The sequence below is a fragment of the Trachurus japonicus genome, chromosome 9 (genome assembly GCF_045865225.1).
Source record: "Trachurus japonicus isolate A0001 chromosome 9, Traja_1.0".
Classification (NCBI taxonomy): domain Eukaryota; kingdom Metazoa; phylum Chordata; class Actinopteri; order Carangiformes; family Carangidae; genus Trachurus; species Trachurus japonicus.
The window spans coordinates 3,644,310-3,670,724 of NC_140915.1; the positions used below are offsets into that span (position 1 = coordinate 3,644,310).

The 26,415-nt window shown below is 41.4% G+C and overlaps 1 protein-coding gene across 5 annotated transcripts in view; it reads left to right on the plus strand.

Moving 5' to 3' along the window:
* LOC146980638 (far upstream element-binding protein 3-like) overlaps positions 1–26,415 on the plus strand; it is a 169,318-nt gene that overhangs the window by 135,565 nt on the left and 7,338 nt on the right. For 2 of the 5 annotated variants that reach the window (XM_085785728.1, XM_085785732.1), the window contains exons 3-14: positions 4,273–4,381; positions 8,716–8,749; positions 8,981–9,030; positions 11,865–11,936; positions 14,695–14,752; positions 15,720–15,882; positions 16,407–16,505; positions 18,387–18,488; positions 18,582–18,684; positions 19,981–20,081; positions 21,692–21,872; positions 25,528–25,688. In XM_085785728.1, coding sequence (XP_085641854.1) covers positions 4,273–4,381; positions 8,716–8,749; positions 8,981–9,030; positions 11,865–11,936; positions 14,695–14,752; positions 15,720–15,882; positions 16,407–16,505; positions 18,387–18,488; positions 18,582–18,684; positions 19,981–20,081; positions 21,692–21,872; positions 25,528–25,688 — 1,233 coding nt within the window. The remainder of the gene's footprint in view (positions 1–4,272; positions 4,382–8,715; positions 8,750–8,980; positions 9,031–11,864; positions 11,937–14,694; positions 14,753–15,719; positions 15,883–16,406; positions 16,506–18,386; positions 18,489–18,581; positions 18,685–19,980; positions 20,082–21,691; positions 21,873–25,527; positions 25,689–26,415) is intronic. The other 3 variants (XM_085785729.1, XM_085785730.1, XM_085785731.1) reach the window with 3 other exon arrangements.

Consider the following 26,415-nt stretch of genomic DNA (forward strand, 5'->3'; position numbering starts at 1 on the left):
TTTTGCAGTCGTTTTGTGTCTTTTTGCAGTCGTTTTGTGTCCATGCTGTTGTTGTGTCTCTTTGCAGTAGTTTTGTCTTTTTGCGGTAGTTTTGTCTTTCTGCTGTAGTTGTGTCTCTTTGCAGTAGTTTTATCTTTTTGCAGTAGTTTTGTGTCTTTGCTGTAGTTTTGTCCCTCTGCTGTAGTTTTGTCTCTTTGCAGTACACCATGTGTCAGCTGTCTGTGTGTGTGTGTGTGTGCAGTAAACAAGTCATAATGAAGTAGGGCTGAAACCATTCATTGATTATTGATTAGTATAAATCAGTAGAAAACTAATTAATAGTTCTGCATCTTTAGAAGTCAGAGAGAAACTCATCAGAGAATACGCTGCAGATGAATCAACGATGACGTCATCAGTGATGTCATCGTACTACGGTGGCCCTGAGAGTCCGGTCCGGGCCGCAGCGCGTCGGTTCAAAGCTTCTAGACTTTAGAAGTTACTGGTTATCGATCACATGGTCTGTTAGCTTAGCATTCAATCAATCAATCAATCAATCAATCAATCAATTTGTTTATTTCGGGCATGTCAATTTAAATCATCATCATCACACTTCATCTTAGTTCAAATAATAAATACACATGGCCGAAAGAGAAAGCGGGAGAAGCAAAAGCTGATCTAGTCCCGCCCCCATTACCCACAGAATAAAAATCTTTTCATAATCAGATCTCATCATAATCTTTTCTTTTGTTTTTGCTTTTTACATTTTGATATAACATTCTTTTACTTATGACATTTGACATAACATGTTACAGCAGTAGGTAGTATTAGTCTTTAGCCTGGTCCGTCACTTTATTGTGTCCCCAGAAACACACATTTTCATTATCGATTAATCTGTTGATTATTTAAACCATTAATCGATTAGTTGTTTGGTCAATAAAATGTAAAAAAAATGTTGAAAACCATCAATCAGTGTTTCTCAAACCACCAGACGACATCGTCCTCAAATGTCTTGTTTTGTCCACAAACCAAAGAGAGACTCAGTTTATTGTCATAAAGGAACAAAGAAACCAGAAATACTCACATTGAAGGAGCTGGAATCAGAGAATTTTCACTTTTTTTCTTTAAAAAACTCCTCAAACTGATTATTAGATTATCAGAATAGTTGATGATTCATTTAGTAATTGATTATTGTGTGATTAATCGATTCATTTTTGCAGTTCTAGTTGTGGTGTTGTGTTGTGAGTTTTTGCAACATGTGAATTTGTGGCACATTTTTGTCTTTGCAAGTTGCAGGTGTCTGTGTGGAGTGAGTTGAGCCCTCGGGGCCACCGTACGTACGTACACAGCAGCTCATCTCCATATAGTCAACTCTGGGTAATTCAGGCGTCATTCAGAGAAATGGCCTGTTTGTGTTATTTAGTCATGATGAAGTTGTGAAACGTCTGTACGAGCGCTGCCTGCTCCAACACGACGCCGCGCCGCTCCGCAGCCAAGTCAGGAACCTTATTAGGAACACGTCCTTATTAGGAAAGTTCCTGTTAGAGCGGACGGGAGGAGGAAGAAACACCTGAGAGCTCACACTGACTTCACAACACTCCACTATCACATGGTTAAAACATGGTTAAAAACAAAACGGTACTGTCATCACTGGAGCTAATGGAAAATATTCCAATATTCCAATTCCAGAAAAGGCTAAAATGAATAACAACCAGATCTTATGACACAAGTAGGGATGTCACGATTACTTGTTTTCACAATTAATCGTGGTATTAAACGCCACAATTAATTAATCGTAAAGACTCCTGAATACCGTCACTTTCCAAAAAAGATAATATGTCAGAACCATGTCGGCAAAGTAAAGGTAAATGCACAGATACTGGTAAATTTACATGTATGTATGTACCTATACGTAACACTGAATTGGTAGGAATTTAAATGTAAGTGTGTCATTTGTAATAATAAAAAAAAAAGATTAAAATAAACATAAACTGAAACATTTCCCGTGGGGGATTAATAATTGGTCCTATATTAATACATATTTAAAATATTTTGTGTAAACAATCAGTTATGTAAGTATTTTTTGGCTATATTTGATTTTACACATTTAAATAGTGTTTAAAAGAAATTGATTATTGCATAATAATAATCGTCATAATCGTAATACCGTGATTATTTCTCTGACAATAATCGTACCAAGAAAATCTATAACTGTGACATCCCTAGACACAAGTAATTAATGACTCAAACTCTCTTTTATTAGTGCAAAAGTGTCAGATTGAAACTTGTATTGTTTTGTTTATGTTAATGTAAGACTGTTGCTCAGTCAGAGTCAGTTTATTTGCCATTTGTGGAAGGAGACCACATTGGAAAAGGATTTGCAAGAGCTCAAACAGGAACACTTAGGACAATAGACAACATTTTTGTTAATAAGACAATCAATAAACAGATACAATAGATAGAATAAAGGGCAATTTTGACTGACAGACTATTACAGTAGAAGTATAAGAAGTATCTTGTCCCTGTTGCTTTCCAACCAGGGAATAAGAAAGCATCGTGTTTTGGTTTGTTTATTTGGGAAAAGTCTTGGCATTACCTTCATTGGAACAAACATAGAAAAAATTAATTGTAATTAATCAATAAAATGAGTTACCTATGTTGAATCTGCATGTTGAAGATGCAGGATCAGGTCCACACTGAATAAAGGGGGTCAGGTCTGATCAGGACTTGATTCTCAGTTGTCTCAGTTTGTGATTGGACCAGAGTCTCGTTGTCCTCAGGCTTTGATTGGTACATTTGGTCCTGATTTGGAGCCTGCAAGGCGTTTGAACTCTTTGGTAGTCAAGCCAATCAGGGACGTGAATTTGGCCTTGCGGGTCTTGACTTGAGGCTTGAGACCTCTTTGGTTTAAAGGGATAGTTCACCCAAAATTGAAATGTCCCTCATCATCTCCTCCCCCTCATGTGGACTAAGGGCTGGGAGAAGTTTCAGAGTCCTCCGTGGCTTCTCTGAGTTACAGGGGGTCTCGGCGTAGCAGTGCATGTCCATATAACGGTTGCTAATGGATACCAACTGTCTTCGTAACAAAAAGACACACCAAAAAACATCCAAATACCTCCATGCTGCTCGTATGTAATGTCCGTCTTGTATTGAAGCCCCGAAATGCGAAATTGTCCCCAAAAAAATTAAGTAAGTCTATATTTCAAGCTTGTTTTGTAGTGGAAGCTTCTCAAAGCTCCTCTTCCCAGTTCGTCCAAATTTGATGAGGACAGTTGGTATCCATTTGCAACCGTCATATGGACATGCACTGCTACGCCGAGACCCCCTGTAACTCAGAGAAGCCACGGAGGACTCTGAAACTTCTCCCAGCCCTTAGTCCACATGAGGGGGAGGAGATAATGAGTGAAATTTCAATTTTGGGTGAACTATCCCTTTAAGACTTGTTGGTACTTGACTTGTTGGTCTTGACTGGACCAAACTCTGGGCCAGGGTGACCAGGTTTTACCAGGTTTTACCACAGATGCTGCCTGTGCCTGAACCTGCATGAACCTTTTACAGTGTTGGATTGACCAGTTCACATTTTATCAAACCAGTTCAGACTCGTACACAGACCTGAACTGGAGCAAAACCCAACTTCATACTTTTTGGAACTTGCTAGTGTTGACTCTGGACTTCATGAGACTCAACTTGTCCCAAACTTTGTACCGCCGCCGTAACCTTCGTTGTAGGGATGGGCAATGATTTTTTAATAGTCGAATAGTCGTTCTGTTCAGAAAAATCGAATAGTTTATGAGACTTTATGTTTCCTTTTTACTGTGGTAGAAGGAGAAACATGGAAAGACTCCACCAGAAAGTTCTGTGTGAAACTCTGTCAAATGAAAACAAGTGAAACTGAGGTGCAGCTCAAATTCTGCAAGGTAGAAAATATTGAGGTAGTTTTACGCCGGGAGAGAAGACTTCCTAGTTAAGATGAGCGCTCATTACGTGACGAGGAACTTGTAATGAGGGCTCATCTATAATATTGTCATTCTCCGGCACCGAGTCTCACAGTCTGCGATTCCATTTTTAAAAGGCGACGGCTGTTTTTCAGTGGGTGATTATAAACGATGGGCCGGCGGTACCGCTCCTCCAGTACCGCTTCTCATTTCAAATCGAATGGTCGACTAATAATCCATTAGTACCCTGCGATTATTGAATAGTTAGTACTTTTGCTTGAATTGTCCATCCCTCCCTACATAGTTGTTCCTGCTGTGTTGGTCCAGATGTTACAGCTGTTGTTTCCTGCCTGTGTTTCAGATGGTGGGTAAGATGGGAGGTGAAGCCATGTCCCACCTCAACAGCTCCTCAGGAAACGTTGAGCCCTCGCTGTACTACCCCGGACAGAAGCGACCAGGAGAGGACGGAGGTGAGAACGACCACACGCCGTATAAGTTTTGACTTGACCACAATGTTGCACCTGAGCTACAACCTTCTCCTACCTTCTACCGGCCCGAGATCTGAAACTGAAACTGTATGACCTAGACCCCTAAACGCTGAACCGGTACTGTTTTAGTTTACCTAGAACAGATTACCCAGACTAGGAACCAACTGGAGCTTTTGGGTCTGAGCTACAACCTTTTACCGAGCCTCGCACCTGAGCTACAACGTTTACCAAACCTGAATTTGAACAACCTCATTTGAACACTGTACAATCAGCACGATATAGCGCATTTAACGTTTACGAGCGGCAAAGCGCCAACTGTCCATGCGCCCGTGTCTGTGTGTGTATGTGCGCGCGCGTGTGTGTGCGTGCGTGCGAGAGAGACGGCAGGTGGACTGACTGGCAGAGATGAGAGTTGGTGAAGCGCTGTTTAAAAATTATTATTATAGGCTACTGTTCTTCTTTGAGTGGGGTGGGATTGTGGGAGGGATAAAAAACAGGGTGAAAAAACGGAAGAATGGAAGTCTTCTCTGTCACGTTGTACTGTCATGTTGCTACCTGTGAAATTGCTTCCATTAAAGAAAGTCATCAAAAAAAAAAATTCTGTGAGAGCCTGTGGCAGGCCGCCACACATAAACTACTGTTATTCCAGAAAAGTTGAAAGGTCATCATCTACAGAGCACAATTGCTTGAGAAGAACAGGATGACTGTTATATGGTACTACTATGACTGCTATATAACTAGTGATGTCGAAATACAATAGTGAAGCAACTTGTTGGTTTTGGCTAGTAAAAAATCTGTTAGTTAAGTTAATTTCAAACCCTGCCCTCTTGTATTGAAGCCCAGAAATGCGAAACTGTCCGAAAAAAATTACATTCGTCCAAATTTGACCAACCGGGAAGAGGAGCTTCGAGAAGCTTCCGCTACAAAACAAGCTTAAAATTAGGGCTGACCTCCAAAAGTCGACTATTCGACGATTCGATTCGGAGGGGTCTGATTCGACTATGAACCTCGTAGTCGAATCTAACAAAGACCGTACCATTCTGACTATATGGGGGTGCCCACGGCTGCTGAGCATAAATTGTTACATAGAATGTCTTTTTTCGTTATAAAAAGCCTATTTTGATACAAAACCTGCCTACTTTCTGTTAATAAAGAGTTCAAAATTATGTGTGCGTTTAAACGGTAGTCTTAGCTTCTTACTACGTATTAATAAATCACCCACTGCAGTTGCACAATCAAATGAGCGGAGGTTTTTTTTCAAATGAGCGGAGGTGAGCAGTAGGACCGTCAAAGTCACGGTACTCAGAAGTCACTGCAGAACACTCACGGAGTGGCAAAACGACGAGAGGCAGAGCCGCCAAAGTTTAAAATCAAGGAAGTCTGACAGTCTAACTTTGTCAGCATTTATCATGCATGACCTGACAGAACAGCAAAACATTGTGAGGATACATCTGACTTTGACCGAGTTACATTCAAGAACCTGCTTTCAATCACGGAAAATAAATTAACTCCAGCGTGATTTTTTTTTTCGATGGATCAGCTGTGTTTACCGTTTCAAGTGTCAATAGTTCTGATGGTTAGACAGATGAATTAGTCCCTAACACATCCTAAAGTTTGACATGTCAGAGTTTTTCAGAAGAGGAACTTGTTTTTTTTTTCCGACTTCCGAGTTGTCATGAACGCACCATAAGTGTCGGGAGTCACAGCTGTGATCTCGTCCCTCTGCAGCCTGTCTGTCTCTCTGCCGGTGCCGCGGTCACACTGTGTGTTACAGGATTGATTAACGTAATGTACGGATTGTCGAGTCCTTCTGACCTCAGTTTGTTTTGATACTACATGTTTTACCCGGTTTCTCTGTGTCCACGACCACCGCTATCCTTCACCACGTTGAGGGATGAGGGATGACTCACAGTCCGAGCAAAAGGAGCGTTGTCCAGGGCAACGTAACATAAACGCATACCCTGGCTCACAATGGCTACTAAAAATCATCCAAAGTGTGGAAAATAAATAAAGGTATTTGTTTTACACCTACCATATTTTTTGGGTGTTTTAGCTCTTTTGTTTGAAACGGGAAAAAGTCGCAAATTTGCTGCTATCTAAAAAAAAAAAAAAAAAAAGGTTCGACGATCAGTCGACTACGGCAAAATCTGACGAATCAGATTCGACTATGAAAATCCTTAGTCGAAGACAGCCCTACTTAAAATATAGACTTATTTAATTTTTTTCTGGACAATTTCGCATTTCGGGGCTTCAATACAAGACGGACATTACATACGAGCAGCATGGAGGTATTTGGATGTTTTTTGGTGTGTCTTTTTGTTACGAAGACAGTTGGTATCCATTTGCAACCGTTATATGGACATGCACTGCTACGCCGAGACCCCCTGTAACTCAGAGAAGCCACGGAGGACTCTGAAACTTCTCCCAGCCCTTAGTCCACATGAGGGGAAGAGGAGATCATGAGGGAAATTTCAATTTTGGGTGAACTATCTATCCCCTTTGAACAATCCGCTTGCCATAGAAGCAGGTATTAGAAGTTTGCAGTTGAGCCAGTTAGAGAGCAGCTCCAGGTCCGAGACTCTGTTGGATTTTTCTGGAACTGGTTCCTCCAGTTCTGTCTTCAGACGGAGACCGACCAGCCGGCGGCTTCACATGTTTCAGTCGAGTTGTTTTCCACTCGGCTGGACCGGAGCTGTTGCAGTTTGAGTCTTGTGTGTAGATTCAGATTCAGAACTTCCCGTCAGAGCGTCAGACTCTTCAAGGTCTGTGAGGCTGAAAGCTGTGTGTGAATAAAGGCAGAAGCTGTTAGTGCGTGGAGAGGAGAGGAGAGGAGACCTCCACTCTGCTTCAGGTGTGTGTGGAGCTGCACCTGTAAACACCACACACACACACACACACACACACACACACATCAGCTCTTTGTTCCGAGCCGACTCCCTCATTAAGACGAAGCCGTCGGAGCTGTACGTACTTTATATGGAACATCTGAACAATGCAGCGCCGACCCTGAACTGAATGACAAGTGTCACAGCTGTTGACTAATTTAGATAAATACGATTAACCCCCCTCCCCCTCCACCATCATCATCATCCTAACTCACAGCGTTTTAGCGCCTCAACACGTTATCATACACACCTCCATCCTTTTCTTTTTAATAATTAACGCCTGAACCACCAGAGCTGTGTGTGTCTGTGTGTGTGTTTGTGTGTGTGGAAGCTTTTATTTGGTTTGCTGCTTACAAAAACAACACTTTTTTTACATTTATCACTCTAATGGTGGTTTCATTCAAGATACTTCGTGGATGCACTTAAAGCTGTTGCCTCATTGTGATGGAGACGAAGCCGAGGAAGAAGTAATGATGATGATGATGATGATGATAGTATGGATTGAAGACATGTCTCCACATTCAGCTGCACCAACGTTTATATAGTTAAACGTCTCAGAATCAAAGCACAGAGCGAATTAGTCCTTTAATAAAAAGAAAACAGCCAACATCCCAGATTATTACAGACCAGATCACAGACAAGGTCACAGATTAGCACAGGTTCAGGTTCACAGGTCACCACGCTATGAGATAATAACACAACGTTACCACACAGAGTTGTTTTAGAGGGAAATTCATGCAAAACAGCTGATGTGTGTTGCCTTCAGGGACAGTTTTTCATCAACAGTCTCTGTATTTCCCTCTAAAACAACTCTGTGTGGTAACGTTGTGTTATTATCTCATAGCGTGGTGAATGTGCAGCTCACAACTTGTCCACCAGAGCGTTGTGGAGTTGTTGGATTGTGTATTTGATGAGTTTGATGAGGGAAACCAAGAAATCCCATAATGAGCCTCCGTAGCGTAGCTCTGAGCAGCTCACGGCTCTGCTCCGCCGTTCTAAAAATATCTTGCACTGACAATTAACGGTAACGAACCTACTGCTACGACTATAGAGATTATGGCAATCGGCCAATTTGCCACAATGTTGAACTATCCCTTTAACTGTGGAGCCGTTCCTCACTTCACCACAGACCCTCCAACAGTCTGACACCAACATTTTACTTTGTCGGACCAGAAACAGGAAGTGTTAAACGAGTTAAACTCTCCTGGACCTGCTTTATTTTGAAAAATCGGGGCTTGTGGTTTAGTAACAAAAGATTTTAAAGGCTGTTTTTATTTTGGAAAGACTGCGAATGCGGCGGTTTTCAAAGTAAAAGTGTGTTTGTGTTTGTGTGTGTGTGTGTGTGTGGATTTGAAGCTGCAGCAGCCACTTCCTGTTGTTTCCTGTGTGTTGAGTGTTGGTTCAGGTCTAATGTGTGTTTCTGTGTCTCAGTAGGAAACCAGCTAGCAGCAATGGGCCATCAAAGGTACGACATGCAGCTCTTATTGATCACACACACACATAATGACATTCAGCATCATACTTGTGTTTGCAAATAGACATCTGTGTGTGTGTGTGTAAGGGTGGATAAGTGTTATAGATCCGTCCTCCTACGGCCACATCAACATAATCACTTATTGACGCACACACACGCGCGCACACTGGGCCTCATATTCATTTGTGTGTGTGTGTGTGTGTCTTTGTGTTTGTATTGCAGCAGAGTAATCACAGAGGATTACAAGGTCCCCGACAGGATGGTGGGCTTCAGTAAGTTTGACCTCCGACCCCTCGGGCTCCCGCTGCTCGCCACGGAGCTGATGAGGGGAACCAGTCTGGATTCACTCTTTGTCTCGCCAGAACCTTCCACCCAATTACAGACCTTTTAAAGGGATACACCAACTTTCTTATTTTCCGTGTCTTGCCTCACTCCCGAGTCCATGACCAGCAGATAGACACCATCCTTTAGACTGTGTGTGCAGTAACAAGGGAGATAGAGCCGTATCGCCCGTAATTAGCTTAGCTCAAACACTGGAAGTGTATAGGTAGTGTTAGCCTGCTTCCTACCTAAAGTCGCTAATTAGCTTAGCTCAAACGCTGGAAGTGTATAGGTAGTGTTAGCCTGCCTCCACCTAAAGTCGCTAATTAGCTTAGCTCAAACACTGGAAGTTTATAGGTAGTGTTAGCCTGCTTCCTACCTAAAGTCGCTAATTAGCTTAGCTCAAACGCTGGAAGTGTATAGGTAGTGTTAGCCTGCCTCCACCTAAAGTCGCTAATTAGCTTAGTTCAAACGCTGGAAGTGTATAGGTAGTGTTAGCCTGCCTCCACCTAAAGTCGCTAATTAGCTTAGCTCAAACACTGGAAGTTTATAGGTAGTGTTAGCCTGCTTCCTACCTAAAGTCGCTAATTAGCTTAGCTCAAACGCTGGAAGTGTATAGGTAGTGTTAGCCTGCCTCCACCTAAAGTCGCTAATTAGCTTAGTTCAAACGCTGGAAGTGTATAGGTAGTGTTAGCCTGCCTCCACCTAAAGTCGCCAATTAGCTTAGCTCAAACACTGGAAGTGTATGGGTAGTGTTAGCCTGCCTCCACCTAAAGTCACTAATTAGCTTAGCTCAAACACTGGAAGTGTATGGGTAGTGTTAGCCTGCCTCCACCTAAAGTCACTAATTAGCTTAGCTCAAACACTGGAAGTGTATGGGTAGTGTTAGCCTGCCTCCACCTAAAGTCGCTAATTAGCTTAGCTCAAACGCTGGAAGTGTATAGGTAGTGTTAGCCTGCCTCCACCTAAAGTCGCTAATTAGCTTAGCTCAAACGCTGGAAGTGTATAGGTAGTGTTAGCCTGCCTCCTACCTAAAGTCGCTAATTAGCTTAGCTCAATCAAACGCTGGAAGTGTATAGGTAGTGTTAGCCTGCCTCCACCTAAAGTCGCTAATTAGCTTAGCTCAAACGCTGCAAGTGTATAGGTAGTGTTAGCCTGCCTCCTACCTAAAGTCGCTAATTAGCTTAGCTCAAACGCTGGAAGTGTATAGGTCGTGTTAGCCTGCCTCCACCTAAAGTCGCTAATTAGCTTAGCTCAAACGCTGGAAGTGTATAGGTAGTGTTAGCCTGCCTCCTACCTAAAGTCGCTAATTAGCTTAGCTCAATCAAACGCTGGAAGTGTATAGGTAGTGTTAGCCTGCCTCCTACCTAAAGTCGCTAATTAGCTTAGCTCAAACGCTGCAAGTGTATAGGTAGTGTTAGCCTGCCTCCTACCTAAAGTCGCTAATTAGCTTAGCTCAAACGCTGGAAGTGTATAGGTCGTGTTAGCCTGCCTCCACCTAAAGTCGCTAATTAGCTTAGCTCAAACGCTGGAAGTGTATAGGTAGTGTTAGCCTGCCTCCTACCTAAAGTCGCTAATTAGCTTAGCTCAATCAAACGCTGGAAGTGTATAGGTAGTGTTAGCCTGCCTCCTACCTAAAGTCGCTAATTAGCTTAGCTTAAACGCTGGAAGTGTATAGGTAGTGTTAGCCTGCCTCCTCCTAAAGTCGCTAATTAGCTTAGCTCAAACACTGGAAGTGTATGGGTAGTGTTAGCCTGCCTCCACCTAAAGTCGCTAATTAGCTTAGCTCAAACGCTGGAAGTGTATGGGTAGTGTTAGCCTGCCTCCACCTAAAGTCATCAGAGAAACTCTTCAGCAACTATAAAGGGAAACCGGCGGGCCGATCTTCGTCTCAGAGCTGACAAAACTCTCCGGTAAGGCATCTTGAGTGGTCAAATGCCGCTAACGGGACAAGATCGGTCAAAACGGAGGGTTCAAGCAAAGACGGTTTATTTTGGTTCAAGCTAGCTACATCGAGGGTAGCTTAGCTTCCTATTTCAAAGTAAACGCACTAATTCTATCGTCATGGTTTTCTGTATGTAAAGGGCAACGGGTGTTTTATTTTGTGAAAGTAACCAGAAGTGCGTTGGTCACAACGGCTAGCTTGAGTAGCGCCGAATTCGTCCGAACAAAATTGCAAACAGCTGGTATTTAGACAAATTAACGACACACTGCTGATCTAAACGGCTACTTTCTCTCCTAAACCTGTTTGAAATGTTGATAAAGTGATATATTTACAGAGTTTAGAGCTAAAATGAAACCAGCTTCTGACTGCTGATTTCGGCTCGGGTAGGAGGCAGGCTAACACTACCCATACACTTCCAGTGTTTGAGCTAAGCTAATTAGCGACTTTAGGTGGAGGCAGGCTAACACTACCTATACACTTCCAGTGTTTGAGCTAAGCTAATTAGCGACTTTAGGTGGAGGCAGGCTAACACTACCTATACACTTCCAGCGTTTGAGCTAAGCTAATTACGGGCGATACGGCTCTATCTCCATGGTTACTACACGCACAGTGGAAAGGATGGTGTCTATCTGCTGGTCATGGACTCGGGATTGAGGCAAGACATGGAAAAAAAAAAAGTTAGCGTATCCCTTTCACCTGACCAGAACCTTTCCACCTCAGACTGAACTGGTTGTTACAGGACTGTGATGAATTGTCTTTCTCTCCTCCTCCTCTTCCTCCTCCTCCTCTTCCTCCTCTTCCTCCTCTCTCCTCCTCCTCCTCCTCCTCTTCCTCCTCCAGTCATCGGTAGGGGAGGAGAACAGATCACTAGGATCCAGTTGGAGTCCGGCTGCAAGATCCAGATAGCCGCTGGTGAGATTTTTTTCTTGTGTTGAAGTGTCGGACAGAAACAGAAACAGAACTGGGCCAAAGCTGCAGCCGGGTTTTATTTCTCAGTTAAAGGGGATAGTTCAACATTTTGGCAAATTGGTCCATTGCCATAATAACCCCTATAGTCATAGCAGTAGGTTCATTACCTTTAATTGTCGGTGCAAGCTGTTTTTAGAACGGCGGAGCAGAGCTGTGAGCTGCTCAGAGCTCAGATTTTCTTGGTTTCCCTCATTAAAAACTCATCAAATACACAATCCAACAACAACACAACGCTCTGGTGGACAAGTTGTGAGCTGCACATTCACCACGCTATGAGATAATAACACAACGTTACCACACAGAGTTGTTTTAGAGGGAAATTCAGAGACTGTTGATGAAAAACTGTCCCTGAAGGCAACGTGCATCAGCGGTTTTGCATGAATTTCCCTCTAAAACAACTCTGTGTGGTAACGTTGTGTTATTATCTCATAGCGTGGTGAATGTGCAGCTCACAACTTGTCCACCAGAGCGTTGTGAAGTTGTTGGATTGTGTATTTGATGAGTTTGATGAGGGAAACCAAGAAATCCCATAATGAGCCTCCGTAGCGTAGCTCTGAGCAGCTCACGGCTCTGCTCCGCCGTTCTAAAGGGGCGTTCACACCGGAAGCGATAGACGCGAATGGAGCGGCAACTCTACATTGAAAATCAATGTAAATGGCGTGATGACACGCGATTCAGGCGGAGGCGGCGCGAATGGAGCGTCTGGAGCGATGAGACGCGGCGCGAATGAAGCGGCGCGTCTGAAGCGGCGCGAATAAAGTTGAAAATATTGAACTTTTCAGGCGGCATCGCGCCGTGACGTCCAATCAGCGACGAGTTCAAGCCGACGACGTCACTTCTCTGTACGGTTGTTTACACTCAGAACAACATGAAGGAGAAGCTGATTGTATTTGAGCTGTGTGTGGCACCGCTGCCGTCTTCTACACAGAGTGGACAAAAAAAACAACAACAACACACACACGCAGTGAACCCAGACACGACGGTGGGTGGTTTTCCGGTGTTTCTGAGACTTGTACAGCAGTAGTACAGTGCAGCAACGGTGGTGATATGAGCCACGATCGACGTGGAAAGAGAGTGGGTTGAGACCGGTTTTCAAATGAACGGGCGGAGCGTCTAGCGCGAATGACGCGATGGACGCGAATGATCCACAATGACCAAGCGGCGCGATGGAAGCGTCTGGCGCGATTATATTCGCGTCTATCACGTCCGGTGTGAACGCCGCTTAAAACCAGCTTGCACCGACAATTAAAGGTAACGAACCTACTGCTATGACTATAGGGATTATGGCAATGGGCCAATTTGCCAAAATGTTGAACTATCCCTTTAACTTCATCTGAACCACAGTGGAGATTATTAGTCCTCTGGAGTTCACTTGTAGTTTGTTTTGGTCTAAATGAACAGTTCATCAAGTGGAAGATGAAATGATCTCCAAAAGACATGAAGTGCATAGTTAGTATCCATGGAAACCATCCCAGAGTGTAAATAGTAAATATCTTGTCTCAGTTTGGTTTAATTTATTTGACAAGGGACAACGTACATTAATAAAATATTGTAAAAAAACAAATGTAAATGCACCCGAGTTAGCTACAAAAGCTAGTTTTCATCGCCAGTCCCTCTGCCTGATTATAAAAGGCAACCTTAAAAAAAAAAGCAAAGCAACAATGAGGTAAAATACCAAAGACACATTAATAAATATACATTTGTAAGACAATAACACACATTTGCGATGGCACCAAAATACCAAAGACACATTCACATTGACCAAGTCTGATACCTCCAGTCTCCTGGGTTTCCCATTCTTTCAATGCTGCTGCTTTGTTTCCCTTTTTCACTCTGAAACTGTAGAAAACCACAATAATTCACTGATACTGATGAAAATATTGAAAAAAAGAGTGTTTCATGTTTAACTTTATGTCTTTTGGAGATCATTTCATTTCATCTTCCACTGGATGAACTGTTTTAAAGGGACAACGAGGAGTTTTGGAAAGCGAAGTGTTTCCCTACTACCGGTACATTTCCCATGAGCCTCAGCGTGCACGGTGAAATTCTTGGACCGGCACAAATGTTTTCATTCATCAAGAATTAAAGTCAGAGGTTGGAAGACGATCAGATACCGTCGTAGTTCCGACCATAAACGTTGATTCGGTGGCGTTATTCTCATGACTCGCCGGGCAGCGTCCGCGAAACCGAAAGTAAAGAAACGCTGGTCGGCTCGCCCAGCATTTCCACCACCACTAATAATAACAAAATAACCATAGAGACAAAACCATAGATTTATCTAAAATGGACCATTAACAAGTGGTATCGTAGATTCATCCACATTAATATGAGACTTTTTTATAACCAGATACAAACTCCTGGTTGTCCCTTTAACATTAACAGACATTTTGACCTTTTACATGATGACTCTGTACAGCAGCGACTAAAACCTTTGCACAGTTCTGTTTCTGGACCCGTCCTGTTTCTGTTTCTGTTTCTGGTCCGTTGTTCTTAGACTGGACAGCTGTTTACAGATGTTGGCTCACCTGTCTAACTCACCTTCTCTCTGTGTGTGTGTGTGTGTGTGTGTGTGTGTGTGTGTGTGTGTGTGTGTGTGTGTGTGTGTGTGTGTGTGTGTGTGTGTGTGTGTGTGTGTGTGTGTGTGTGTGTGTGTGTGTGTGTGTGTGTGTGTGTGTGTGTGTGTGTGTGTGTGTGTGTGCAGACAGTGGAGGTCTGATGGAGCGGCCGTGTTCTCTGACAGGAACTCCAGAGAGCATCGAGTAGGTTTCACTCCACCTCAGGTTACTTACTGTATTGATACCGAAGGGTTAAACTAGTTCTGCAGTCGAGAGTCGAAAGACGCCACACACATCGAACAATCAAAATCAAAACAAGACATGAAAACATAAAACAAAAGACGTTAAACAAGCAACAAATTAGACTCGACAGAAAGTGCTGCGATTCATGAAATGAAAATAAAAGCATGAAATAAAAACAAATAATTTAAAAACGCCAAGAGCAAAGACAGATAGATAGATAGGTAGGTAGGTAGATAGATAGGTAGGTAGATAGATAGATAGATAGATAGATAGATAGATAGATAGATAGATAGATAGACTTTGTTGATCCCAAGCTGGGAAATGACAGTGCAGCATCACACAGTGACGATACAGTGACGATAACAACATATAGTATAAGAATATAAAGAACAAACTATACATAATAAAATAGCAATAGCAAATAAAATAAAATAAAATAAAATAAAATAAAATGTAATTTCCTACAGATATGGGTAAAAAAAAACAAATAAAACAATGAAATAAAAAGTCAGTCTATCCACAAGTTTCCGAACATCTATGGTCAAAACCAGAAGCCGGTTTTGTATTTCCGGTGGAATTGTACGTTTACGTTTCCATGGTTTTCAGTCGTTGTCATAGTTACGGTAAACGCATGGATCTATTAACGCTGGCTTTTAACACGGATGTCAGTCTGTGTGATATCTAGGCTATTGTTAAAAGCTGCTGTGATGATCCATGCGCTTTACAGATTTTAATTGAGAAAAAAATAAAATAAATCCATGCATTTACCGCGACTACCGAAACCATGGAAACGTAAACATAAAATTCCACCGGAAGAGCAAAACAGGCAAAACAGGCTACGTTTTTGATGTTCGGAAAAAAGGTGGATAAAAAAAAAAAAAAGAAGAGATATGACTGTGTGTGTGTGTGTGTGTGTGTGTGTCTGCAGGCAGGCGAAGCGGCTGTTGGTCCAGATCGTGGACCGCTGTAGAAACGGCCCGGGTTTCCACGGCGACGGGGAGGGCGGGGCCTCTGTGCAGGAGATGCTGATCCCGGCCAGTAAAGTGGGACTGGTGATCGGCCGAGGAGGAGACACCATCAAACAGCTGCAGGTACACAACACAACACAACACAACACACACACACACACACACAGACCAGGGATGCAAACAGCAGCCGAAAAGCACAACTCGCTTTTTTCATGACCAATTAGGTGACTTGTCTGAATCGTTCAGATAGAATGTGTTCAATTCAAAAAGTGAAACTAACACATTATATAGGCCTATATGTCCATTACACACTGAATGAAACATCCCATGTCTTTATTAATTCAGTTTATTTTAATAGTAATAATTATGACTAACATTCAGTGAAGACCTAAAATTCAGTTTCTCCAAAATTTAAATATTGCAAAGGATTTTTTTGATTTTTTTTTTTTAGCATTTTTAATATAGAAATGTTGGCCTTCTGAAAACTATGTCCATCTATATACTTATAATACTATAAGCAATACTTGGTTGGGGTTGAACTACTTGAAATTTACTTTTGATATTGAATTTGAATTGATATTGTAATGTAATGTAATTATTAGTTAATGGTGTTAATGTGTGTGTGTGTGTGTGTGTGTGTGTGTCAGGAGCGAGCGGGAGTGAAGATGATGATGATCCAGGACGGGCCGATGCCGACCGGAGCAGACAAACCTCTGCGCATCTCTGGAGACCCGTACAAAGTGCAGGTACGGTAACCACGGCAACGCATCGCCGGATGAAACCGTGGCAGTGATGAAACTGATAAAAAAAGTGATTCCTGTCTTTTCCAATGACTTTAGAGCTGCAATGATTATTAATTAATTGAACAATAATTGATGATTAAATTAATCGTCAACTATTCTGATAATCTAATCATCAGTTTGAGTCGTTTTATAAAGAAAAAAAGTCCAGATTCTCTGATTTCAGCTTCTTCAATGTGAATATTTCTGGTTTCTTTTTTCCTTTATGACAATAAACTGAGTCTCTCTTTGGTTTGTGGACAAAACAAGACATTTGAGGACGATGTCGTCTGGTGGTTTGACAAACACTGGTTGATGTTTTTAGACATTTTATAACATTTTATTGACCAAACTAACTAATCGATTAATCGTTTAAATAATCGATAATGAAAATAATCGTTAGTTGCCGCTCTAAACGACTTCCTGGGATAAAGAAAGCACAGTCTGATTTCAAACTCACAAAACGTTCCTGTGGCTTAACTAAATAACAAACACACAAAATCTTCTGGAAAAGAAAAAAACAAATTCCTGTTTTTTTTGTTTTTTTTTTGCTTTGACAATTAATGACGTTAATATTTCAAACACTTCCCCTGGAGGATTAATAATTGGTCCTGTATTAATAGATACTTCATATATGTTGTGTATATGATTAGTAATGTAATTATATTTTTACTATATTTTAAATTAATTGATGCACAATAATCATGATGGTCGTTATACAGTGATTATTTCTCTGACAATAATCGTACCAAGAAAATCTCTAATCATGACTCATCACGGCAGTCGGCACTTCCTGTCTGCTGCTCTGAGCTCATTGGTTCCCACGGCTCTTCACCGTGTCAGGGACTAGTTTCAGCGGCGGATTAATCCACATTTACCGTATTTTCCGGACTATATATGTCGCACCGCAGTATTAGTCGCATCTGTCAAAAAATACGTCATGAAGAGGAAAAAAACATAGAAATAAGAGCCTCCCTTCCCTCTTGCGGTCATAGCATAGGCTATATTTTTGATAAATAAGTCGCTTCTGAATATCCACAAGTTTCCGAACGTCATCTATGGTCAAAAAAGGCTCCCGGTTTTGCCGGTTTGGTGGAATTTTCCGTTTCCGTTTCCATGGTTTTCAGTCGTTGTCATAGTTGCGGTAAACGCATGGATGTATTAATGCTGGCTTTTAACACGGATGTCAGTCTGTGTGATATCCACTGTTAAAAGCTGCTGTGATGATCCATGCGCTTTACAGATTTTCATTGAAGGAAAAAAAAAAAAGAAATCCATGCATTTACCGCGACTACCGAAACCATGGAAACGTGAACATAAAATCCCACCGGAAGAGCAAAACCGCTAGCCTATAGAAATCTCTCTGCCCCCTAGCAGCATTAATCTCTTTGCTCCGTAGGTGGGTCTAGAAACGAGCCATAGGAACTTTTAGAGTCTCCAACACCGTTTGTGTTGACCAATCACAGCGCTCTATCTGTTTAGAGAGTCGTTGGACGGCTTAACGCCATGACAACATAGATTTTAATTGGCTTGTCAGGTTAACGTCTTCCTGCTCTTTGCTCTGATTGGTCGTAGCGCTACCCTATTGGTGCAGAGGCAGTTTGAAAGACAGCCTTCATCCTAGAGCACTGGACTGAGCCGAGGTCTACCGCTCGTTGCCAGACTAGACATGTTAATGATGTAGTCTGGATGGTCAGGCTACAAAACCAGTTTACGCTTTTTTGACGTTTGGAAAAAGGTGGATAGGTCGCATGGCCAGACAAACTAGGAAAAAAAAACGCGACTTGTAGTCCGGAAAATACGGTTCTACAGACACACACTCACTCTGGCTGTGCCTCGGTCCTGCAGGCGGCCCGGGAGCTGGTGCTGGAGGTGATCCGGGAGAAGGACGGAGACTTCAGGTCCGGACGCAACGACTTCAGCGCCCGACTGGGAGGAACCAGCCTGGACGTACGACACACACACACACACACACACACACACACTCTTACACGCTGTTCTCTCCGCCTCGTCGATACTAAAAGCTTCTCTGTGGTTTTCCAGGTCCCCGTTCCCAGGTTCGCCGTCGGGATCGTCATCGGCAGAAACGGAGAAATGATCAAGAAGATCCAGAACGACGCCGGGGTCCGAATCCAGTTCAAAGCCGGTGAGTTTTAATCCAGATTAATCCAGATTAATCCGGATCGCTTCGTCACATTCACACCGGCTCACGTCTTCTCCACCGCACCGGTTCAAATCCATCTTAATCCACCTCCAACAGGCCAGTTTACACCAGTATAGTCCAGTTTAATCCAGATTATAATACCAGTTTACACCAGTGTAATCCAGTTTAATCCAGATTATAATACCAGTTTACGCCAGTATCGTCCAGTTTAATCCAGATTATAATGCCAGTTTACATCAATATAATCCAGTGTAATCCAGATCAATAACTGTATATATATACTACTTTATGAATATTGTTTATTTGACCAGTTTGAATTTAATTTAAATCACATTTTGTTCCTAAAATCCCCCCTGAATCCACCCGACTGCTGGGATCAGAATAATCCTGTTTTTTTGGATCAAAGTTTTCCCCGATCCTACTGAAAAGTTTTGAACAACACAAACTGAGGGTTTGATCCAGATGAAAACCAAGACTGGATTACGTGATCTGATCTAATCTCAGAATCCGTTTTTGGTTTTGAAACAACCCATTTTCAAGATTTGATCCAATCCATTATCCAAAATCTGGATCGGATTACCTTTGAACAACTGGGCTCAGTTTACATCAGTATAATCCAGTTTAATCCAGATTATATAAGAACATTAAGTTGCCTTGGTATGAAATGCGCTATATAAATAAAGATGCCTTGCCATAATACCAGTTTACATCGGTATCATTCAGTTTAATCCAGATTATAATAGGTGTGTATTCACCAGGATCAAAGATCTTTAAAGGATTGTTCACATCAATTTAATCTGGTCTGAAACCGGTTCTACACCACATCAACTGGACTCGGTGTAATCCAGATTGAACATGGTTCTGTGATCCAGATTAAAACAGTTTGGTGACAACAGTATGAACCAAATTAAAACCAGTGTGGTTGCAAAACCAGAATAATCCGGTTTGAAACTGGACTCGACGTGGTTTAGATTCTAATCTGGATTAAACCGGATCATTTAATCCAGATCAAAGCAGCAGGTGTGTTTTATGGAGAGAATTTTGTTCCTTTATTATTCAATCAAATAGAAAAGATTTGAAACCAAAAAAGAGATTTGAGATCAAAACAGAACAGGTTGCAATTGAAAAAAAAATCTCTCTTTTGGTTTCAAATCTTTTCTATTTGACTGAATAATAAAGGAACAAAATTCTCTCCATAGTGTTTACGATCACCAATACACATCGATAATCAATCAATCAATCTGTTGTTTGTGTTTGTGTCTCGCCTCCATCGCCCAGACGACGGCATCAGTCCGGAGCGCGTTGCCATGGTGATAGGGCAGCCAGACCGCTGCCAGCACGCGGTCCACCTCATCAACGAGCTCATCCAGACCGCACAGGTAACACACACACACACACACACACACACACACACACACACACCAGGGTATCCGCAGGGTCTTGAAAAGTATTAAAAGGTGATAAATCAATTTTGGGAAAATTAAGACCCTTAAAAAATCTTAAAAAGTCTTTTCACAACTTTATAAAGTTTTAAATTTTGAGGGTATTTTTTTCTGAATTAACTGTCCAAGAGTTTGAGTCCTAAAAAACATTGTGAAAGTGTGTGAATTTATTCATTTTATCAAAAAAACAAAGATGAACCGGTACATAAAAAAGAAAAGAAGATTGTTGTTTTTGTTTTTTGAGAGTGGAGCAATTTTTTATTTTTATTTTTTGATAAACTTTGCCTTTGATTTCTTATCCTAGCCTATTTTGAATTCTGTTGTATCATTGTGGTCTAAAGTCTTTATCACAAACTAAAACCGTTACGTTAAAAGTGTCACTGTTGTGATTAGGGATGTCACCATTACTTGTTTTCACAATTAACCGCGGTATTAAACACCACAATTAATTAATGGTCATGATTCCTAAATACCGTCACTTTACAAAAAAGATTATGTCGGAACTATATTGGCAAATAAGCGCCAAAATAAAGGTGAATGCACAGATTCTGGTTTAAATTAAGTTAATTTCCCTAATGTAACATTGAATTGGTATACTGTATGTTAGCGTGTCATTTGTAATAAAAAAAAAATTAAATAAACTTTTTGGTATAGATGACAATTATTAACTATATTATTTAGTGTAAATAATTAGTAATGCAACCTATAGTTTGACTATATTTGATTTTACACTGTCATAGTGCTGTGAAATTAATTAATGTACAATAATCGTGATAATCATAACACCGTGATTATTTCTCCGACAATAATCGTACCAACAAAATGTATAAGCGTGACATCCCTAGTTGTGATGTAAACGGTTACAGCTTGAAGCGGCGGTGAGGTGTTAAAAATATTGAGAAGGTCTTGAAATAAGTTAGAATTAACGGAGACGAAAAAAAGCACAAGGCTTACTTCAGGCACTCAAAATTCAAAGAATATAATAGTGAAAGATTATATGTAATCAAAGGATATATAATTAAAGAGTAATAATAAGGGCTATGTTTATAGACAATGAGGACATACCAAACAAATAAGGAAAAATATATACCCACACTAAATAATCTAGAGCAAAGAAAATGTGGGGAAGAAAGGGAAAACGAAGAAACTTAGTAAATCCAACTAGGGCAAATCGTGACAATATCAAGTGAATATATTAAAAATGGGTGTATCGAAAAAAAATGATTACAGTAAATCACAAGGGAATTATCACAGGCAATATAAAGTTATCACATAACATCACATCAGAGTTATCATATCGTCGTATATCTACAAAAATAATCTGTGAAAAAAGAAAATATAAAAAACACTGTAGAGTGTCAATGTAAGAAAAGTATATTGTAGATGGGTGTATCACTAAAGACATGATTAAATCGCAACATGATTATTGCCGAGTATTAGATGAGTATTAGAATTAACTTCAAGATTCCTGTATATACCCTGCACACACACACACACACACACACACACACACACACACTCTCTCTCTGACGTGTGTGTGTCTGTAGGAGCGTGACGGCTTCGGCTCGGCCCTACGTGGCGGCGGCGGTGGCGGTGCCGGTGCCGGCGGTGGGGGCGGCGGCGGCCGGGTGAGGGGCCGTGGTGATTGGACCATGGGCTCTCCTGGACCGCTACAGGAAGTGACCTACACCATCCCAGCTGACAAGTGTGGCCTGGTCATCGGCAAAGGTATGACCTCATCACACACACACACACACACTTCACACACAGATGTAGCGAGACGACGTGATCACGTTTCTATGGTTTATGTGTAACAAGGCTGATGGGTAAAATACTGTGGATGAGACGTTGGTATCAAGTCAAGTCGGCAACGACCAACATCATGACCGAGTTGGTTTTATTTCCAGTCAGAAAGTTGTTTTTCCGATTATACCGAGGACACTTGAACGCAGCGTTCACTGCAGGCCGTTCAGGTCTCATGTAGGAGTGAGAGCGCTTGGTTAAAGGTATACAGGGTTCTTACGGATCCTTAAAAAGTCTTAAAAGTCATTGAATTCATTAATCTAAAAACAAGGCCTTAATTGGCATTAAAATGTCTTAAATCAAATTTTCCAAAGTCTTACAAATGTTAACACTTGGTAAGTGGTATTTTATGGTTGTAATTAGTCTCAAATCTCAAAATAATTGGTAACATTCTGACATAGAGAAGTTAGTGGCGGCCGTCAACGCTAAATCTCTCACCGTCACCAGCTGCCAAGTCAGTGTTTTTTTTTTTTTCAGGCTTTTTATGCATTTATTTTGAAAGGACAGCTGGAAAGAGACACAATCCAATGTTCATGTAGCAGTCACTTTACCTTGGATCACATAGGAAAGTGGGTCAAATTGTCCCTAACCCTATGATGTAATTGATGTGGTGTTTTTCTTTTTTTTTCTGCATTTGTGTTTATTATGAAGTTGGTCTTAAATTTCATTTCAAGTGGCTTTAAAAAAGTCTTAAAAAGTCTTAAATTTAACTTGGCTTAAGCTGTAGGAACCCTGGTATAGTACGTAGGAATATCCCCCCATCTAGCGGTGCGGTTGCATATCTGAACGTATTCTTGATGTTGCATTCAGGTGAAATGGGGCAGACGTCAGACAGACAACAGACGCTGCATGTAACAGGATAAACAAGCCTCTATGTAAACAAGTGACAACATGTTGTCATGGTGATGTGGTATTGTTTTACCGTCTTTCTCTGGTGGAGTAAAATGACATCCGGTCGGTTTGCCGACGGCCGTCTGCCTGACTGCACCTGAATGCAACACCGGTGCCTCCGTCCTTCCTCACACTACACAGTGGTGACAGTTTTAACAGGCCGTTTCCGTGGTTACCTACGGTCACGATGCAACATGGCCGCCTCGGTTCGGTGCGTCGCCCACTTCTGTATTTGTAACGACTTGTAACAACTCATTCTAAGGAACCAGAAAGCTTTACTTTGGATGCAGCTGTGATTCACCTTCAGTCAAATACGGATTTATGAAAGACAGCTTTGATTTTTGATCATAAAAAGACAAATAAGTTACAGACTGGGACTTTTAACCACCCACACCGCAGGGCTGACAAAAATATATACTACCGTATTTTCCGGACTATATGTCGCACCGGAGTATCAGTTGCATCTGTCAAAAAATATGTCATGAAGAGGAAATAATGAAAGTAATGGCAAACAAACACTGCATATCTCCAAAATCAGGCAGGTTTCCAGGATGTAACAATTGCCGATGAGAACCGGTGTCAAAAAGGAAAAAAGGAAGAAAAAAAAACCAATCGATCACGGACTTCATGATCGATTTTCCATGGCAACGAAAGAAGCTTCGAAGCTTCGATTTTTTTGGCTCAGCCCTTTATATAAGTCACTTCTAAATATAGGTTGCATGGCCAAACTACTAAAAAAAAGTGCGACTTGTAGTCCGGAAAATATGGTACATCTTATGGGGCCGATAAGTTGATGATATTGGACTGATCGGAACAACGTCATAATTTAATGTAGTTGGATAGATAGATAGATAGATAGATAGATAGATAGATAGATAGATAGATAGATAGATAGATAGATAGATAGATAGATAGATTTATTTATTGTCTGCCCAAAAGGGTAGCAGAAATTTGTCTTTGACAGGGCTCATCACTTTACATACACTCATAAAACACAGTAAGGCAATAAAAACATTTACAAAAAATAACGCTGTGAAACTGAGCTGAGACGTTTGTAGAAGAAGAGAAACCTGGGATTAGTTCAGAATACGACATGGACACATTCCCCCGACACAAAAATAAAATAAAAGAGTTAAACCCAAGACAATGTTTGTTCAGTTTTATAAAAGAGAGAGACAGAGAATGACAGGATTCATCTCTTCACTGGAGAGAAACAAAACCAGTTTTATTTAACGTAGCTTTCTGTCACCTGCTCCACAATCAATATAACTACACCTCCATTCACCGGCCTGTGTGTCTGTGTGTCTGTGTGTCTGTGTGTGTGTGTGTGTGTGTGTGTGTGTGTGTGTGTGTGAGTGTGTGTGAGGTCAAGAGGGTCGAGCAGCAGCTTTCAAAATAAAAGCAGCGACACAAAAAAGATGTCAAGTAGCGAATGTTTAGACACCATATGGTCTCTGTTGTTCATTAAACTGAATTTAATTGGTCGCCACCAGATTAAAACAACTTGACACACACACACACACACACACACACACACACACACACACACACAGAGAGATGAGGAGAATGACTGATAGATGATGAACACATGAGGAGTTCTTTTCCAAAACGCTGTAAATCCATTTGAATAGTTTTAAAGGAAATGACATTTTTCACCCAGTTTGTGAATATTCAGTTTATCCTGTTAAAGTGATTGTTGGCTCAGTCTGAACATGTTGAACAAAGATTATTAAATCAAACAACAGTATTGTTGTTTGATTTAATCATTTTTCCGAACGTCATCTATGATCAAAACCGGAAGCTGGTTTTGCACTTCCGGTGGAAATTGTACGTTTACGTTTCCATGGTTTTCAGTCGTTGTCATAGTTGCGGTAAAGGCATGGATCTATTAACGCTGGCTTTTAACACGGATGTCAATTTGTGTGATGATTCATGCGTTTTACAGATTTTCATGGACAAAAAAAAAAAATCGATACATTTAACGCGACTACCGAAACCATGGAAACGTAAACATAAAATTCCACCGGAAGAGCAAAACCGGCTTGCGTTTTTGATGGGGGTGGGAATCTTTTACTATGTCACGATTAGATTAGATTTGATTCAGATTTCCGGGGCTACGATTCGATTCAAAATGGATTTTCGATTCAAAACGATTAGATTCCTAATGATTTCTGCTTCAGTCTGTCGGTGCAAAGGATCCTCATGATCTACTCCAGTCTGATTTGCAAGACAGAACGACTGAAGTGTCTTTTTCACATGTATTGAGTTTCAAACATTTATCCATGCTTAGATGGAATTGTTGAAACTGTTGCATAAAAGTAATATCACATATTGCTTAAGTAACAAAATTAAAAGTGCCTCTTTATTAAAAAAAACAGTAGTTAAACATGCTGCCTTTTAAATTCTAAGGAAATGGACGGAGGCCGACAGCCAGCAGATTTGTTTCATTGTTTTATTTTTTTTAATCGATTTTGAGACATTTTATATCGATTCTGAATCCTATTAAATGAGAATTGTGATTCTTATGTGAATCGATTTTTTGGCACAGCCCTAGTTTTTATATCGCAAAAAAGGTGGATAAACAGTGAAAATAAATGGATTGTGTTATTGATAGAAAACTGATCACAGAGCAGATTTATTGATGTTGATGACGTTAACTGTGTGTGTGTGTGTGTGTGTGTGTGTGCAGGGGGGGAGACCATCAAGAGTATCAACCAGCAGTCCGGCGCCCACGTGGAGCTGCAGAGGAACCCCCCCCCCTCCACCGACCCCAACACCCGCGTCTTCACCATCCGAGGCTCCGCCCAGCAGATGGACCTGGCCCGCCAGCTCATCGACGACAAGATCGGGGTGAGTACGGCCTCGCCACCATTTTCTACAATTGACCTCTGGCTAAGCCCCGCCCCCTCCACTCACTCGGACAAACAGTCAACATTCGGTGACAGTTGCTATGGCAACAGCTGTCACAGTAGGAGACATTTCACAGGAGGCAGTTGATGATTTTTGGAGACAGAAAGATTAAATATCATGTTAAAGTCACCAAAACTTCACTTAGCTTTACTGCCATGGCTGTCGATAGCGACGGGCTAATTTCTGTTAGCCTGTCTATGGAGTTTTACATTATACGTTAGCATTAAGCTAGCGGACTTTATGCTTAGTTGTGATACTGGCTAACATCTAAACATCTCTGACAATATGTTGCCTCAAATACGTTGTTGACTTAACTTAGAACAGATGTAGACATCCTTGTTAAGTTTATCCAGGTTTAGTTGGTGTTGTGGTCTACTGCATAACTTTATCCAGAGCAGACACTTCTCTCGGTTGAGATGTGGCTTGGGAAAAGGTAAAAAAAATCCCCCCCGTGGCCTCTCAGGATACCTAGTGTCAGAGTTGCATGTACCCCATGAACACTGTTTGACCATTTAAAACTTAAAATGTCAAGAAAAAACATATAAAAACTAATGAAAACTGACTAACTGCAATGCATTTCAATGGACGTGGAGGCAGAGAATGTCCGAGTGTATGGGCTAGCTATGCGCACTGTGATTGGCTCATCGTGTTTGGGGGCGTGGCTTAG